Source organism: Petaurus breviceps, unplaced genomic scaffold (genome assembly GCF_028583685.1).
Source record: "Petaurus breviceps papuanus isolate PSGF00001 unplaced genomic scaffold, PetGlider_PUasm1.0 185, whole genome shotgun sequence".
In the NCBI taxonomy this organism is placed as follows: Eukaryota; Metazoa; Chordata; class Mammalia; order Diprotodontia; family Petauridae; genus Petaurus; species Petaurus breviceps.
Window position 1 is genome coordinate 6682650 of NW_027185797.1, and position 20277 is coordinate 6702926.

General features: G+C 38.2%; 1 protein-coding gene across 2 annotated transcripts in view; it reads right to left on the reverse strand.

Moving 5' to 3' along the window:
- Positions 1–20277, reverse strand: part of NEK11 (NIMA related kinase 11) — a 275778-nt gene that overhangs the window by 173166 nt on the left and 82335 nt on the right. For both annotated transcript variants that reach the window (XM_069088393.1, XM_069088392.1), the window contains one exon: positions 12443–12561. In XM_069088393.1, the coding sequence (XP_068944494.1) occupies positions 12443–12561 (119 nt within the window). The remainder of the gene's footprint in view (positions 1–12442; positions 12562–20277) is intronic.

Below are 20277 nucleotides of genomic sequence, written 5' to 3' on the forward strand. Positions count from 1 at the left end.
ATATATATATACACACACACACACACACACACACACTAGCCTATTTCTGGTGCACTAAAGCAGTCACTTCTACTAAAGAAGGCCTGTATCTCTGTACAGGCTTTCTCCTATACCTGAAATGCTCTCCCTTTTCACCCTACACCTGAATTAAACAAAAACAGTTTCAACAATAGGGATTCATTGTGGCTTGACTTAGGGACCATGTCTTCAGAAAAGTTTAAAAATATACTAATTTGAGAAATAAAAATAATAGCATCTTAGATTGATAAAGTACTTTTCCTCTTTAAAAATAACTCAAAACATTTCCATATCTTTTACCTGATATTCCCTCCCCCACCCTGACACACTATAAAACATTTATGAGAAATGATGGGACATCTCTCATCTTTACTTCCCATTTAAATTTTTAAAACTAAGAATACTTCACTTTTAGGAAAGGAAAACTGAGGCACAAAACAGTAAAGTTCAATGCTCACAGTTGCATTCTTAATTAGTGGCCAAATGAGGAGCAGAACCCAGGGCCTGTTATTTCAGTACTTTTTTTCTCTAAGCAACATTTACTGCATTTTGTCAAAGACCTAGGCCTAAAGGTAAGCAAGATGTCTAATTTTCTGTATGAGTAATGAATTCCCCAGTCCCACACTTCAGCCATTTTCTTCAAGGCATGTCTTTTCCCATACTACCTGTGGGACACAACAATACAATTCTATCTGAAAGCCTCATGGTTCCATGGCTACCCATAACATCTAACAGAAATGAGGCAAACAGTTTCAATACTTATGATAGGAGTGAAGAATGGATTTCATTTTGGTTTTTATAAACCCTGGGGATGATTGTTTCCAAAGTGTTCTTTAATTCTAGCCCAAGATCTATGATCCCATGATCCTTGGAAACATTCTCTTTGCTGGAAACTCAAAGCACAGACCAGTATTATTTAAGCTGAAGTTGAGCTAAATCATACTCAGCAGAGGTAGCTGCCCATGTCATGGAACATAGAGAATATCACCCAAAGGCAGCACCATCATGTCTCTTGACCATCAGCCAGACTCTTCCTGAAATTTCCATGGTTGCTATAGACTCCCATTTTGCAGGGGATCTCCAAAAATTCCTTTTTTAAAATGGAGCTTCCTATTTTTCCCAGGTTTGAAGCACAGTGGCCACTACTCATAGGCCCAACCCCACTGCTGACTGGCACAAATTGGCTCCATTTCTGACCAAGGCTCCTCCTTAGCTAGCCTGGATTGCCCCCCCCACACACACACACACAAGCCACTTCCATATTGGTGCCAAACTTAGTACAGACACTCAATCAGCTTTATTCCTACTATAACTGATAATTAATTTATTGAAGATTAATAACCCAATCACCTTTCAAAGCCTTAAGGAATTGGCCACAAGGCAGGTTATGAAGTAAGAAAAGAAGTCCAGAATATAAAGTTATGAGAATCAAGTTAGGGTGTGAAAGGGGGAGTATTCTGTCCCATGCCTTGTGGGACCAAATAGTGTGTAAAGAACACAGTGTTTTTTATACAGAGAGGGCTCTTCTATTCCCCTTGAAGCTGTGTAGGGGCAAGTTGCAGGCAACTCAAAGGCCAAGGACAGGTTGAAAGACATGGTACCTCAAGAAGAAGAAGGCAGAGGTAGAAAAAGGACACCAAAGGTAAATCAGCCACTTCGTCATTTTCTCTGGGGCTGGTCTTGATTTTGATGAAAAAGAAAAATGTAAACAAGGGTTCAAATTGAGATTAAATTCTTTTCCCAAGACTAGCAAGGCCTGAGAGATTCTCTTGATCACGCTAATTCCTTGTTAACAAGGGAAACACAAGGTAGTCTTTGAAATTCTAGCACTGATGATGGCTCATTGATGAACTGTGGATTCATCTCAAACAAGGTATTCAAAGGGCCACTGATACCATGTCAGTGACTAGGCTCCCCTCCTTGACTAATCCTTTAAAAGGAAGAGGGACAAAGGGAGAAGGTAATCTAACAAAACAAAGATCATCAGACATACCCACTCTGTGGCTCTGTGGTCCTTCAAAAGGAATCACATGCATCAGTGAAACATGTGGCTCTGGGAGGGGAGAACCCCCACCCCGCCCACAAGTGTACAAAAGCAGTGTCAGAGCAGCAGAGTCTTTGGGACAATCCTGGAACAAGACGGATGTAAGCCAGCAACAGTGGGTAACCAACATGGCAGAGTTCTTCTGCCATGCCTCCTGGCCAAGCAGAAGCCAAGGAAAAGAGAAGAAAAGAATAAACCAACATTTGAAGAAACAAGACTAGACTTTGATTTTTACTGTGCTGTGAGCTAGGTGAACTGTGCAGGTCTGAGGAAAAGATGTCAAATATCTGATGACTCCAACTGCTTTTTCTTTTCAGGGATATTCAGTTTTAGGGTAGTATGACAAGTCCAGGGAGATGAAGGGCCTGCCAGAGAGGGAAGAAGAGTTACCTTAATTGTAAGCAGTAGAAGTTATACCATTGTAAGACAGCATAGGATAGTTGGAAAGAGGCTTCTACTTGGGATTAGTAGAAACCTAGGCTCAACTTGTATCTGAAAGATATATGGCCATGGGAAATCTCTCAGAATCTTAATTTCCTCATCTGTAAAATGATAATAATAACTATAGTACCTAACATTCACTATAGTTGTGATAAAAGATATGACACATATATAATATATGGTGTTCTGATAACTTTAATGTACTATATAAATATTAATGCTATTAGTAGTAATGTTAATAGGTAACATTAGAGGTTATTAACAAGTAATATAAATGTTATTTAGGTAACACAAGAGCATTACCTAAATCTTCCTGTTATATCTTGACCAGGGCCAGGGGTTGAGGAAAAAGTTCCAGAACATTTGCCTACATGTAAATAATTGGTATATTTTTTTAGTCTTTTATTTCCCTGGCAGCCAAAAATTAAAATAGGATAAAACAAAATGGAAGTTCTAATATGGCATCATGGTTGAACTTTTTCTAGATAATCATGCCAACCAAATCCCCATGACTGATACCAGACCACTCACAAAGTTCATCTCAGCAGCTGGCTCTCTCTGCTCCTTTAACCTTGAAAAGCTTGGATCCATGGATAAATGCCCTGCCTGAAAATGCCCAATACTGTCTGATATCCTTTGCAATCTAGGCTTACTTAAACCCCAGCTCTTTCAATTAACAGTTACTCCCTCATGGTAGCTCTAAGTATTTCTGCTCTTAAAAGATCATTTATTAGAATTTACATCATCTCTCATAGAGTAGTTACCTGAAAAATTAATCCCACTAATACAATTAAAAGAAGCCTTGGCTGCTCAGAGGAGCCAGGGAGAAAACCAAAGCCATAAACAGGATGCTAATCTCTCATTCTTAGCACTACTGCTTTCCCTGGATCTTTTTTCATTTCCTGAAGTGATACACTGAAATTATTTCAAAGGTATTTTGCATAGAGGAGCCAAGACAACCATTTCTGGTGCATCATTTTCCCAAGTAATTTACTTCCCATCTCAGGTGAAAGCAATCTATGTCTACAGTTCATTTTAATATATAGTGCTAGCAATAAAAGGGAAGACACTAGCATAATAAATACTTTACAGACAGCAGAATTTTCATGGACTGTGGTTTGAAATATATGTTTAATGCTCAGTGAAATGCAATTTTGAATTTGAATTGCTTTCCCAAACAGCGGCTCTGACGTGGAAGTCTCTGAAGGAGAATTGCCTTGGACTTTCATTAAATCTGGAGCTGGAAATTAACACAAGATATTGAACAAGATAATCCACTGAAGAAAGCCATAGTCACTAGATCTGGATCTTGGGATTTAGAGCTGGGAGAGCCCTCAGAGATCATCTTGTTCAACCTCCTCATTTTATACATGAGGAAACTGAGGCAGAAAGCATGGAAGAGACTTGCCCAAAGTCACTCAGATACTACGGTGGGATTCACACCTCAGTCCTTTAACTGAAAATTTCCCATCCCTGCTACCATGTTTTCATCAGAAGAATGGACTCAAATCATGGCTGAGACTTACCGTATTTCATATCTGTGTGATCTCAGATCTATCAAATAAATGACTTTGAACCCTCTTTCAGCTTCAAAATCTATATATTAAACAACCACAGACACCAGCCTTCTTGATGTTCCCTATACAACCCACTCCATCACCCAACCCCCAGGGTTTCTACACTGGCTGCCCCCCATGCCTGGCAGGTGTGCCCTCCCCATTCAATGACTTCCCTACCTTTGTTCTAGACTCATATCAAATGCCCCCTTTTATTAGGGGACTTTTCACAGTCCCCCAACAGCCCTAGAATGACATCAGATTTGAACTTCCTCCCCCAAACCATGCCAATCAGATCCTGCTGGTGCCTTCCATTTACATTGTACCAGCTTGTCTGTGCAATTTCTGGCATGTTGTCTCTCTCCTCAACAGCAGAGATGGTGTTGCTGCTTATTGTGTATCTTCAGAGCTTAGCACAGAGAAACCACTTAAACAAATGCTGATTGACTGACCTTAAATATCCACTTTGAAACTTCTGGTTTGTTTGTAAAAGACACAAAGTTCGTAAAAATAGGCCTCTTCGGGAAGCAGCCCCTTGTTAGAGGTTTTTGATAAAGTACAAGAACCTTCTACAGCAAAAAAAAAGTCCTTTAAGGGCAAGTGAAGCACTGACCAGGGTGGACTGGATAAATTAGATGGAATAAGAAGCAAATTTTCCTGGAAGAGCATTTAGTGACTGGAAAACAACCATCATCTGCTTTTTATTCATTTTTTTAATAGATGCAGGGAGAAGTAATGAACGCTGATTTTTAGAAGAAATTCAATTCTTCCAGAAGAAAGCTAGGATGTAGAAAAAAACAGCTTAAAGTCTTTGGTGCTATTATAGGTAGGAAGCAGTTCTCCCTCATGCGAATGAGAGACTGGTTAGTTAATAAGTGCTCAATACTGGCTAGCCCTATGAGAAAGCCTGTGCCTTTGAAGGACTACAGCCCTTGGAAGCATGGGTGAGCTACAAAGCAGTTTAATATTACTGTAATCATTCAGTGTATGAGGCCTGGGGCTCTTTGGCTCCCCAAACGCCCAGGTCCACAGATAAAAGTTTTTCTTAAGGGAATATAAGAAAAACAAGGTTAGATTATGCAGGGATATGTTAATAACACACATTTAGTGGAAAAAGAAGAAGGATTTGTTTTTTAATCTTTCTTTTCTCCAAACTTAATTTTATTATTTTTCCAGTTAACAAGTATTTATCTCCTACACACTGAACAATTAAAATAATTCAAAGAAAACATTTATAACCAATCTGCACAATGAAAACAAATTCCCCCACTGACTATGTCTGAAAATGTAATTTTAAATCTATCACCTCTCACAGGAAGGAGGTGGGTAGAATTCTTCATCTTCTGTCCTCTAGAACAAGCCTGCATCACATGGGAGATGCTGGATTTGAACTGAATTTTACCTGTGCCTTTAAATCTTGATATAGAAGGCATCCTTTTAAAAGTTGTACAAATATTATAGCAACTACTTAATTGCCAATGTCATTTTAATAGATTTATACTTTTGCAGAAAACCTGTAATTGGCTAAATTGTGTCCTATTTTTGATTTCTCTGGGTTAGTCAGTCTGGAAAACATCCTAGCCAACCAGTCCACTGTCAAGGAGTGAGTGGTACCACTATTCAATTGGAGCTGGTGACCCAAATTGATGACAGAAGATCTGGGAGGAAATAATTAGTCTCTACAGGGTGGAAACTCTTAATACTATTAGCCAGCAAACCTATTAGCTAGCTTACCAATGTCAAATTCTCCATTCTGTGTATATATGTGACTTCTTACATCTCCTTTCACTGCAATGGGCTCAGTCACTATCCTAGAGAACAATGAGAGGGGCAGGACCACTGGGGCTTATTGGGCCAGGCAGATTCCACATGCACCTAAAGGCCAGCTAATGGGGCTAAGTGAAGGTCATTCTTGGTGGACACACTTCAGCATCCTGTTACCTCTCTGGGACTGAACTATGGCCTACTCATCCCTACGGTCAAGGCTCCTGCTAGCCCTGGCTTGTACCTTGTAATGGCTTCTAGTTTTGACCCTACTTTGGATGGAGACACTGGATCTCAAGCCTGATCTTTCTGGGGCAATGATCTTTCTTCCTGGATCTCAGTCTATTTGATAATTTCTCAGATCTAACCTCCTCCTTACCTTATTGTAATAAGAATGTAAATTTTGAAGATCTTCCCTGCCCCTAGGCTAATGTGCACCTGAAGCCTGGGGTGGGAGGCTTGTTTTTCATTAGATACAATGTAATAAGAATGCAAATTTAAAGATCTTCCCTGCCCCTAGGCTAAAGTGCACCTGGAGACTGGGGTGGGGGAGGCTTGTTTTTCAGTAGATACTTTTTGATTGGCCAGTGGGTCCAAAAGGTTGTTGGATTCTCTGAGCCAGGAGAAGGCTATATAAGCCCTTATGTGTAGCTTTGTTTTGGGACTCACTTTGAGAAGTGTTCTGTAATTTGATCTGAATTATGGGAAGCCGTTGTTGAGAGTCCCCCGGCTTTGAAAAACCCAGAATGTGGAAACCCAGATGTTGACTGGGTATGGATGTAATGGTTGGACAGTTTGGAAATCTGTCTACTTGATGTTTCTGTCTTGATAATTATGCCTATATACTTTGAGGTTCAGGGTGCTGACCTTTTCTCCTGAACAAGGTAAACGATATATGTCTGACTGATTAAAGTAAGCTTGTTAACCCATTTTGAGTTGCTTTCCTTTAACAAAGCAGATCCAAGAACCTGTGTGAGCAGGCACCCAGGGGACACTGGGGTGCTTGCTGCAACACTTGTCCATCCCCAAATTGGGGAATGGTCAATCAGTACAACAAACCATCCTATCCAAACCCTAGCATTATCCCTTTAGGGGCTTGATTATTAACAATAGTAACTAATAGTGTATGTATATATATATATATATATATATATATATATATATATATATATATACATATATATATAAATCTTTTTATCCTCATAAAATTCCTGTGAAGTTGGCATTATTATCCCCATTTTACAGATGAGGAAAGTGAGGCAGAAAGGGGTTAAGTGACTTGCCCAGGGAGTGTCAGACAGAATTCAAACTCTGATGGTGATGATAACTAGCATTTATATAGTAATTTAGAACTTTAGAAATATTATCTCATCTTAACCTCAAAACTCTGGGAATTAGATGCTATTATTATCCCCATTTTGCAGGTGAGGATACTGAGATGAACAGATTTTAGGTGACTTGTCCAGGTGTAGCAGCAAGAACGCCAAGCGTCCTCAGGGTTTACTGCCCATAGAGGTTCTTGGATCTGCTTTGTTAAAGGAAAGCAACTCAAAATGGGTTAACAAGCTTACTTTAATCAGTCAGACATACATCGTTTACCTTGTTCAGGGGAAAAAGGTCAGCACCCCAAACTTCAAAATATACAGACAGAATTATCAAGACATTAACAGATCAAGTAGACAGCTTTCCAAACTGTCCAACCATTACATCCATACCCAGTCAACATCTGGGTTTCCACATCTGGGTTTTTCAAAGCCGGGGGACTCTCAACAACGGCTTCCCAGAATTCAGATCAAATCACAGAACACTTCTCAAAGTGAGTCCCAAAACAAAGCTACACATCAGGGCTTATATAGCCTTCTCCTGGCTCAGAGAATGTAACAACCTTTTGGACCCACTGGCCAATCAAAAAGTATCTACTGAAAAACAAGCCTCCCACCCCAGGGTCCACATGCACTTTAGCCTAGGGGCAGGGAAGATCTTTAAAATTTACATTCTCATTACACCAGGATCACATGGCTAGGGGTTAAGAGTTAAGGTCACATTTGAACTCATGTTTTCCTGGCTCCAGGGCCCACTCTCTGTGGACTATGGAGCTACATAGCTGCATCTGGTCCCACTTAATACATAGAAAGGGAAAAAACAGCCTTTTATAGAAAATGTTTTATATATTTATCCACAAAACAGAATCTCTATAAATTAACATTTTTTCCTGCATAAGCTACTTCAAAAAAAGAGTAAAACTAACCAAGGTCTCCACTTACTTTTAAAATAAGATATCAGAAGGGGCGGCCAGGTGGCTCAGCGAGTAAGAGCACCGGCTCCAGTGTTGGGACGACCTGGAGATCGAATCCCGGGCTCAGACGCTCAGCGCCACACCCAGAAATAACTGGCCGTGTTAACCTTGAGCAGGTTACTTAACCCCGATTGCTTAAAAAAAAAAAAACAATAAAAAAAATAAGATATCAGACAGCCTTACACAGACCAGCTGAAAAGGAAAATGAAAAATAATGAAGGCAGGTCTTCCTAAAGTTAAACTAGAATCAGCAAAATTATTTCTAAATAACAACCATGCTAAATGCGTGGGGAGGAAAAATAGGAAGGAGAAAGAGGAAGGAGAAAATGGAATATAAGGAGGAGAAAGAAGAGAGGGAAAAGGATGAAGAAGAGGAAGAAAATAGATGAAGAGGAAGAAGAGGAGGAGGAAAAAGCAAGAAGGAGGGAGAAGAAGAGGAGAGGGACTACTTCCATTTTGTTTGGGCCTCCCTAATGCCTAGTTCAGCGCTGCACAGATAATAAGAGCTTAGACAGTAGATAGTAAGAGTTCTTGTTAATCAACTGGTTCCATAAACATTTATTGAGTCCCTATTAGATACAACACACTTTTCTGAGGATTGGTAATACAAAGACACACACACACACACACACACAAAATCCCTGCCCCAGAGGAGCTTACATTCTAAGAGTGGGGAGTTGGGGATGGGGGATACAACATACACAAAAACACAGAGAAATATAAAGTCATTTCAAGAGGCAAAACGTTCTAAGAAGTGGGAGGGTATTCAAAAAGCCTCCTGTAGGAAGTGTCATCTCAGATGTTTTGTGATGGAAGTGGGAGATGGGGGGTAGTGCATAGGAGATAGCTAGTAAGTAAGCCACTTTGTAAGGAAAGGAGAGTGCATGATGGGGAGAAACATGAACTAAAGCCAGCTTTAAAGTAAAATGGGAGCTACAGCATGAAGGCACTCAATACCAGCTTAAAGACTCTATACTCTTTCCTTGAGACAATTGGTGGCCACTGAAGATTTTTAGCACTGAAGTTCCGTGATCAGATCTGTGTTTTAGGAATATCAATTTGGCAGCTATGGAGAAGACAGACTGGAGGAATAAGACACTATAAATAGAGAAACCAATTAGAAGGCTATCATGGCAGTACAAATGAGAAGTAATAAAGGTTTCAATTACGGTAGTGGTCATATGAAAGAAAAGAATGGATGGACTGGAATCTGCCCCAAAGGGGCAGCAGCATCAGAGGAGAGAAGGGGGCATATTGGAGAGATGCTTCAGTGATGAAATCAGCAGGATTTGGAAACAGCCTTGATATGGGTGATGAGGAAGAGTTCTGAGGCCAGGATGACTCCTAAGTTGTGAGCCTAAGGTACTGGGAGAATGATGGTACCCTCAACAGTATTGGGGGAATATAGAAAGGTGGGGAGGGAGGAAGGTTAAGGGGGGAAAATGAGTTCAGTTTTGGACATGTTGAGTTTAAAATGTCTACTGGACATCCAGTTCAAGAGGTCTGAAAGGCACTTGGAGACATGAAACTAGAGGTCATCAGAGAGGTAAAAGCAGGATAGGTATGAGAATCATCAACATGGAGACGATAATTAAATAATATAGAGGGAGCAGAGAAGAAGGCCCAGGACAGAGCACTGTGGGACACCTGTGGTTGAAGGGTGTGACCTGAATGAGGATCCAGCAAAGAAGAGAACTGAGGAGGGGTCTGTTAGGTAGAAGAACCAGGACAGAGGGGAGTCAAACTACACTCAACTAAATAAATCAGTGCTCTGTCCTCGATGGGTATCCTTTTACTTACTAGCTGATCTACAACAAAAGTGTCAGACACACAGCCCACAACACTCCTGACTGTAGCCTGAACAAGATTTAACTGTAATGGAGAAATCTTTAATAAATAAAAATACAACAAAAGACAGATAAGATTAATAGGTGGTTTTCTATGTCAACAGGTGGCCCACAAGGCCCCTTACCTATAGTTCAATGATCCTTGTTTCTATTTGAGCTCTATACCCCAGGTCTGTAAGTGTTTAATTTTCTTCCATTCCCAAACCTGAAGCATCAGATTAGTTTGAAACAGGTCTGGCCTACAATAAACACTCAAAACAAAAATGAGGAATTTTGGAGGAAATATAATGAGTTCCATTCAGCCACGATATTGAGTTAGAGATGTCTATGGAGACGCTAAGTAGGGATACAATCCATACTTGGAGAGAAAGGATCAGATAAATGAGGTAATTTGAAAGAAATGAGGGGATCTCTATATTGCTCTATTATGCAGATATCAGGCAAAAGAAGGGATATTTAATTGTCATTCATAAATGGTCAAATAAAAACATAACTGCTCTTCTAGCCTTGATTCCCTTAATTTGGCTGTAGGAGTCATTCCTAAGCTAATATTAACTAAGATATGAAATTAAAACTTATATGAGAAGAGTAAAACATAACATTAGCTACCTCAATGACAGAACTAATAAGAACTAGCTTCATTCATTAGATGAAATATAAAGCATGAAATTTCAGATCTAGATATTACAAACATTGCATATTCATTCTGCTTTATCACTTTTCCTCCTTTATTCCTCAGTATTGGAGAAGAAATAATCATCCCAACTTTGACTGTTCTTTTACTAAACTGATTTCAGATAAAGTTTAAAACTTACACAGTACCTCCTAATGAAATATCCATAAGCCTTTTAGAAGGTGATTTCAGGATGAGAAGTATACTTAATTGTTTCTATGAAGAGCCAAACATAGAAAACAATTTCTAGGTCAGCCAACTTTAAAATGATATTTAAATAAGTTTACATTTGGTCCAAAGAACAACAAAGAAATGACAGGCAGAAGGCAGTGCTATAGTCTAAGGACAGTTTTAAATCACTGACTTACTCTGATCAATTGGGTGCTCTTACACATAGTGAACTTTCTCAATTAAGGGTATTTAATAAGTATTTTAAAATTTTAATTCAGGGGAAAAATAAAAATAAAGACTAAAAATGGATGACCCCTGAAGTCCTAAATTCATCAAGAGTTGCCTAGTATAGTCTATAGAAAGATTATTTCATATACTTTTATCAATGTCTCCCAAGTTGTTTTGACATCATTCAAAAGACTATTCTGGGTAACCCATAACTCTGTGGATATCTCTATCATCTAGCATGTGTTTGAGAAGATAGGTGGAGAAACCCAGGATAATCCTATTACTTTTTGTTATCAGAAACCATCCATAACACGTGTTTAAGCGGGCTGACAGTCAGGGATGGTCAGACTTTTGATCATCCCAGGAAACATCGTTGTAGGTGACAAGAAGTCTGGGAGGCTGTTGTTGCAGTTTTCCAAATGATTAGCTCTGTGTGAACACTTCTCAGTTTTTTTTTTCTTTCTTCCTTGGACAGCCATCTTTGCATTGGTTTGTCTACTCTAATGAGGATCCAGCAAAGAAGAGAACTGAGGAGGGGTCTGTTAGGTAGAAGAACGAGGATAGAGGGAAGTCAAACTACACTCAACTAAATAAATCAGTGCTCTATCCTCAATGGGTATCCTTTTACTTACTAGCTGATCTACAACAAAAGTATTATTTTTAAAATTTTGAAAAAAAAATCACTTGAACATTAGAAAGAATGTAAGAGTTTTTAGGCATAGTTCAAAATAGTAAACACAAATTAGAGATATAAGTGAAATCCACAAAATATACTTTGGCTTTCATAACTGGAGATTTGTGTGTGGAATTGGTTTTTGGTGAGAATATTCATTTAACTGAAGACAAAGTATATTTTCTGCCTCAATTATCCTAAAACATTGTGTACATGAATCCAGCCAAAATGTTCTAAGATGTCAGGGTAACCAAATGATTACTTTGAGCACTAAGAATTTTATAACTTGGTTCTGGCATTATTTGAGACGTTCTAACACAATAATTGTGTAAAATAAGTGCCTTAACATTATACATAGCATATAAGATATCACTAAATATAAGTTTCTATTATTTAAGGACAACTCTTTAAAAACAACTTTAACATACTCTATTAAAGCAAACACCACATAAACAAATACTGTGCTTAAAACTGTTGGTTGATCAGTTTTCCCAAATGTTCATGAATACAATCATGGTTAGATTCTTTTCCATTCAATGAGCATTTCTATAGTGCCTAGTAAAGAGAGGGGAATTTTTGTTGTTTGTTTTTTAATTATTTGCTCTCAAAGAGTTCATATTTGTAAGGGCAACTAATCACTTACCCTTTCAATTTTCATCCTAATGTAAAAAAATTCTTACTTGTCAAATGCAAATTCACATAAAGCTGCTCACAGTAGCTGGTAACTGTACCTTTCATGCATGTAGTCAACTCCCAGTAACAGCTGGATAAACCATTCCATTATCTGGTTTTCAGGAAAGGTGTTTCCAGCTTCTCTGTACTCTTGAATTTTACAGTCCAGATCTCGACCCTGGAAGAGAAGTATATTCTCTAATGTTTTTCTTAATCAAGACATCAAATTCAAGGTCTTTTTTTTTAATCAAAGCTAATATGAAAGGATGTCAATAACACCAGGTCAAAAAGAAACAGTATATATTTACTATCTGTGTGACCTTGAACAAGTCTTTTAACTTCCCTAGGTCTTCATTTTCTCCTCTGTAAAATAAGAAATTTGGATTTAACCTTCAAGGTCCTTTCTAACTCTAAATCCTATCAACATATCTTATGAATTACTATCAGTATAGATTTTTATCCTCATTCCTCATTCACAAAGATATATGTTTAGACAGAAAATAAGTATATTTACACATTTACATATATATGTGTATATATATCTACAGTTTATATGTGTGTATGTATATATATACATACACATAAAGTATGAAAGTATATATACACGTGGGTATACATATTCCTCAACAGCAATTCTAGTATCCATCACTTCCAGCATGAAACTTAAATGATGTAGTTCTGAAATTTATCCTTTTGCAACTTTCTCTCATTACTATACCTGAATGAGTTGTACTAGAAAGATATGTACATCAGAATTGTTATATGATTATGGGACAAATATAATTTGTTTGATCACAGACAGAAGATAATAATTTGGTTATTAACTATAAATTGATATGTAGTCATTATCAGAAAGAGCCCCAAGTCTGAGACAAGAAGATAAGAAGAGAAAGCAATGAAAGGACAAAATTGCATCAGCTGAGCTCAATGCTGGAAGTGATGTATACTAAAGATGCTATTGAGGAAGAAGTCAAATAAGCAGAACAGTTTTGGGGCAGAGAATAAGAGAAGTCACCCAGTGGATCAATCAGTTTGGCTGAGGCTTTATTCCTAGAGAGCTGTTAGTGAAGCATAGGATGGATGATCTTAGGTTAGCAGTAGAAGCATCTATTTAACACAGAACTACTTTCATAAAGGAATTTGTGCATAAAGTTCCTAAAACAGAAGATACAAAAGTTGACGGTTCCAGAGTTGTGAGTTATCTCTAGCAGATGGGTTTTACTCACTCATGTGCCACCTTGGCAGATTTCAGTATGTGTCCACTCTCCCCTACCTATACTGGGTGCATTTGTAGGAATATGTGATCCAGGTCTATATGTAGATTATATTTGTTATTCCTGCAAGTGTATTTTTATGAGCATGAGTGATATTATTATTACTATTATTTCTTTTGCCTTATTATTAAGTAAATGGTTAAGTTTTAGATATAAAAGTCATTATTATGAGTGGCTGGTTTTGCCTTAATAGAAGCACATCAACGGTGGTGCAAGAATTGTGGTGGTGAATAGAACAAGTAGATTCCTTTACAACAGAGCTAACCCTTAAGAACTTGTGTTAATGATACCTCTCCAAGAACCCACACCTCCCAGAATGAAGGCAGGTTGGAGTGAGCAACAAGCAGTGAAGAATAAGCAGCAGCATACACATATTCTGTGTGACTAGTGTAAGGTGTGAGAGTATGGAAAGGCAGTCCAGGCTCTCATTCTTCAGAAATCCATGCTAATTCCTTAAGTCACACTAACCTAATGCTCCTACAGGTGACTCAAAACATTTTTACTAGTTATCCTGGAAACATGGAAGAACTTTTGATGTGAATGTGAGGAGCTACGTAAATGCCGTGCATGCATCTACATGAAAAGTAGGGTCATTTAGTAGAAAGAGACCTTGCTCACAGTAAGACCTGGATTTCAGTCCTCTCTCTGGCACATACTAGCTGAGTGACCTTAGACAAGTTAAGTATCCCAGGAAACTAATATTTAAAGTTGCAGAGCAGGTTCCAATGAACATATCTATACATAAACATATATGTTCGTGTATTGTATATGTGTGTACGTATGTATATATGCACATATGTATATATGTGTATGTATATACTGCATATGTAATTATATAAGTGTGTGTGCTTCTCTGATGGAACTCTATCAGCATAGATAATCTCTTTATGGGAGGAACTATTTCATTTTTGCCAACTCTACTGGCACATAGTAGATATTTAATAAATATCTGTTTGATTGATTGACTACATAGAAGTATATAATACCATTTTTTCTACCCTGATTTTTCCTTCTTATCCTATACTAGAAATGCTTCTTTTAAGCCCAGAAGGGACATCAATTTTTAATTTATCTCTTTGTCAGATTCTTAAACAGGAGTCAAACTTATCCTTACTTGCTGCTGCTGAATTACCTAGATGTGGCATCCTTCCTAACTGCCTCACTTAAGACAATGACTAGGGAAAAAAAAATTTCAATGTAATCTCTATTTCCAGACAATCATCACTTCTACTCTGCTTAGTAGTGATAACCCAGCACAGATATTAGAACCTATTGATCTGAAAAAGAAAAAAAAAACTTTATCTCTACCCCGACCTTTTCCCAAATCTAGGTTCCTACAAGGATAGCCCATAAATCACACTCTTATTAAAAGAGTGCAAACAAAAGTGAAAAAGAAAAAAACTGAAATTTTGGTGATAACCAAAATCAACAAAATGTTTGAGTTGAAGTAAATGTAAAAAAGGAGTATTTGCTCAATGAAATAAATAAATATAATAGAGATCTTAATGATCCCACCCCCAAAAAAATTTCTTTAAAGCAATATAATTAATTCAAAAAAATCATGTTTAAAATTTTACCATTCCTTTCTTTTTTGTTTTTTTTTCCTTTTTTTCATTCCTTTCTTGAAACTACTTTCATAAGTAACAACACTGATGCTTTCGACTAATTCTCACAGCAATTTCACTAATAAGTTTTAAAAGACAGTATTTCTTAGCTTGTCTGATTTTTCTAGTAATTCTTAGAAGATATCTTAGTGTGGTTTCTAATGGCGACCTTTTTTTCTAACATGACTATAATGAAAAGGAGATTTATTTTTTAAATTTTTAGTTTTTAATTAAATTTTACATTTATTTTTAGTTTACATCATTTATTTCACAAGGTTTTGAGTTACAAATTTTCTCCCCATCTTTCCTCTACCCACCACCCCAAAACAGCGATCCCACTGTGTACCCACCTCCCCTAACCAGCTGTCTCCTATATCCTTGCCCATCCCCCCTCAGACTTTCCAGTAGGGCAAGATGAATCTCTATACCCCAGTGCCTGTACATCTTATTTCCCAGTTGCATGTTAAAAAATTATATTTATATATATATATATATATATATATATATTAAACATTTGATTCTAAAACTTTGAATTCCAGATTCTTTCCCTTCCTCCCTCATCACTCACCCTTACTGGGAAGATAAGCAATTCAGTATAGGTTGTACATGTGTAACTATGCAAAACATTTCCATAGTGGTGTAATAGTAATGGAATTTAAAGATCCCCCTATATTGTGAAAGACTGACTATATTTTCCTCCATCCTATCCGACCCCCACTTGTTCTATTCTCTACTTTGACCCTGTCCCTTTTCAAAAGTGGCTGCTTCCAACTTCCCTCCCCCCCAACCTGCCCTCCCCTCCATCATCCCCCCTCTCATCCCCTTCCCCCTACTCTCCTGTAGGGTGAAATACCCTATTTAGTGTGTATGTCATTCCCTCCCTAAGCCAAATTCAATGAGAGTAATATTGACTCATTCCCTTTTGCTTTCCTGTTCTTTCCCTCCATTGTAACAGTTTTCCCTTGCCTCTTCTATATAAATTAATTTACCCCATTCTGTTTCTCCCCATCTCCTCTCATTATATTTCTCTTTCACCTCTCAATTTCACCTTTTAAGTATCATCCTTTCCTATTCTGTCTATGTATACCTATACACACTCACATATGTATTCTCATACCCATACATCCTCCTATATAGACATATATATGTATGTATACATATATACATTTATATTCCTTTCAAATATTCTCATACTGATTAAAGCTTCATATGTTACAATTATCATTTTTCCATGTAGGAATGTAAAAAGTTCAACTTTGATAAGTTCCTTATGGTTTCTTTTCCCTATTTGCCTTCTCATGCTTCTCTTGCTTCTTATATCTGAATGTCAAATTTTCTATTCAACTCTGGTTTTTTCATCAAGAATGCTTCAAAGTCCTCTATTCCACTGAATGACCATATTTTTCCCCTGAAACACGATACTCAGTTTTAATCCCAGCTCCTTTGACCTCTGGAATATCATATTCCAAGCCCTTCAATACTTCAATGTAGAAGCTGCCAGATCCTATGTTATCCTGATTGTGTTTCCACAATATTCAAATTGTTTCTTCCTGGCTGCTTGTGATATTTTCTCCTTGATCTAGGAACTCTGGAACCTGGCTATAATATTCCTAGGAGTTTTCTTTTTGGTATCTTTTTCAAGAGGTGATTGGTGGGGGCAGCCAGGTAGCACAGCGAGTAAGAGCACTGACTCCAGTGTTGAGAAGACCTGGAGATCGAATCCCGGGCTCAGACACTCAGCACTCACCCAGAAACACCTGGCCGTGTAACCTTGAGCAAGTTACTTAACCCCAATTGCTTAGGGGCGGCCAGGTGGCTCAGCGAGTAAGAGCACTGGCTCCAGTATTGGGATGACCTGGATCAAATCCCGGCCTCGGATACTCAGCACCACACCCAGAAATAACTGGCTGTGTACCCTTGAGCAAGTTACTTAACCCCGATTGCTTTAAAAAAAAAAAAAGAGGTGATTGGTGGATTCTTTCAACCTCTATTTTGCCCTCTGGTTCTGAAACATCAGGGCAAGATTCTTCCTTGAGAATTTCTTGAAGGATGATTTCTAGGTTCCTTTTTTGATCACAGCTTTCAGGTAGTCCAATAATTTTTAAATCATCTCTCCTGGATCTATTTTCCAGGTCGGTGGTTTTCCCAATGAGATATTTCACATTGCCTTCTGTTTTTTCATTTGTTTGGATCTGTTTAATAGTATCTTGATTTCTCATAAAGTCACTAACTTCCATTTGCTCCAATCTAATTCTGAAGGAATGATTCTCTTCAGTGAGCTTTTGAGATTCTTTTTCATCAGGCAAATTCACCTTTTTAAGGCATTCTTCTCCTCATTGCCTTTTTGAGCCTCTTTTGCCATTTGAGCTAGTCTATTTTTTAAGGTGTCATTTTCTTCAGTCAGGCTGCTGACTCTCTTTTCATTATTTACTTGCATCATTCTCATTTCTCTTCCCAATTTTTCCTCCACTTCTCTTATTTGGTTTTCAAAATCCTTCTTAAGCTCCTCTATGGCCTGTAACCAGATCATATTTTTCTTGGGAGCTTTTGGTGCAGGAGTTCTGACTTTGTTGTCTTCCTCCTGTTCCATGCTTTGATCCTTTTTGTCCCAAAAAAGGAATCCAAAGTCGGATTGCTGTCCTTGCTTTGCTTCTTTTGCTTGCTCATGCTGCCACTCAATTACTTGACTTTTGAGCTTTTTGACACAGTAGAACTCTGCTTCCAGAGAGGAGAGCTTTGTCCCAAATTGCTGGGGTTTTCACAGCTACTGGAGCTATTAGTTAGCCGCCCTCTCTGAAGCCTCCACAGGCTCTGGCACCTGGTCACATACCCCAGAACCTCTACCCTAGACATCAATCCAGATCCAAGCAGGTTAGAGCAAGGGCGATTACCCCTCAGACTGGTCACTTGGTCTCCTTATGATCTGAAGGCCAGGAGCTCTGAAGCAGCCACACAGCAGCAGCCACTGCCCTCAGCTGCTTCTCCCTCTGGGGGCAGAGGCTGGATCTCACTCCCGGACACCCCTTTCCCAAAGTCCACTGACCTCTCACTTTGTCTTTGGCATTTATGGGTTGATAATTCTGGAAACCACCACAGCTGCTGGTTATCTACTCTCCTGAAGTCCCTCCAGCTGTGGTGAGGCTAAAACTGCAGGCTCACGTGGGGCTGGGCTCTGCTCCCAGCGAGCTGCAATGGACCCTTCCTGACAATCTGCTGGGCTGCCTTCAGCGGGAAGTTTGTTTCTCTCTGTCACTTTGTGGATTCTGTAGCCCTAAAGTTTGTTTAGAGTCATTTTTTTACAGGTATTTGAGTGGCTATGGAGGGAGCACACAGAATTTTCCTGCTTCTATGCTGCCATCTTGGCTCTGCCCCCTAAGGAGATTTATTTTAACTTGAAGCTAAAATTAATGCTGACTTACTCCAAGTGGAATAAGTTTACCTAGATATTACCCCTAAAATACTACTTCACTCAATAGGATTTTGTATTATCACTTCCCCCTTTTTAACAGAATCATCTAATTTTGGAACTCAAAGGGTTCTAAATAGCTAATCCGGTGTTGAGAAGGGATTCCCCCCACTACAATATACTTGGAGAGTACTCAACCTGTTTCTGCCAGGAAACTCCCAGGGAAGGCAGAACCCTCTCATCTCTCCTCCCCAGGAAGTTCATTCTCCTTTGGGACAGCTCATACTTTATGGGAACATTATACTTTAGAAGTGGTGTGAGAAGGGCAAAGAAATGATACAATGCTTATTTTTGGATGCAAGACTTCTCTTAATACAGTCTAAGCTCACAAATTCTTTTTTTTTTTTTGACTGCCATATCACATTCCTGACTCCTACTGCGTTGGAGGTCGAATAAAACACTCAAATCTTTATGTTTTGAAAACATCTCACTCACACGATGGGATATCTGTAACATTAATAGTAGTGTTGTTCCTAAGTAAATCACTGTGACCTGTCTTTCTATTCTGAAATGTCAGTGAGATGATAATAGCAGGGCAGTTAATGCCCCTGTACAAATACTAATGAAACTAATAATATCTAGCTTTATGTAGCTCTTTAACATTTACAGAGGGCTACCTGAGAAGCAATGCACGATGTTATTATCCTCATTTTACAGCTGGGGAAACTGAGGCTCAGAATGCTTAAATGACTCTGTCTAAGGTACACTGATAATCAATAACTTAGCCAGGACTCTGACTGCAAATATAGTACTCTTTTAACTGTGTCATGCTGATATTCCATCTATACCCCATCTTTACTCACATTATAAATGCTAAAAGGGTTATTTTAACATTAGATAAAAATTAAGCCTCAGAGACACATATATACTTTCATTAATATAAGCTGATAAAGCTAGTCTTAAAAGTGAAAAGGATGGCATTCTCTGAAGGATACTGAGTAAGAAGAAACTAAAATTTTAAGACCAAATGCATTAAAAAAAACCCTCTAGGGTTAGTATTTACAAAGAGTTGTCTTATGTTAAACATCAATGACAAAAAAAGAAAAGAAAGTCTAACAACTCAAATAGTAATGATAAAAACCAAAAACATAGCTAACATCTAAGCCATTATTGAGAATGTTTTGTTTGTTCTTTTGGACAATTAAAAAGATAAAAGATGTACTAAGGAAAGCCAAGGCCAAATAACGTGAGAAGAATCCTTCTACTATCATTTTTTAAAAATCTGTGGCATTGCTTAGAAAAATACTAAGCAATAGAAAATAAAAGCACTGTTATTATACTGTAAAACCCTGAAGACAGACATTTATCTTCCTTTGAATTTTTTCATCTCCACAATGGACTCCATAAAGGAAAGCCAGGAAAGATGTCAAGTCATATTATGCTCTGAAAAGCCAAAAGAGAAAATCCAATTTCTAAATGGTTACAGCAGTATATCATGTAATATTCATGGAGCATATGATTGATAATGTGAATGGGCATTCATGATTTCAGTTGCTAATTTTCTTCAAATTCCCTTCAAGTAAGTGTTCTTCCTGCTGAGTTGAATTTAC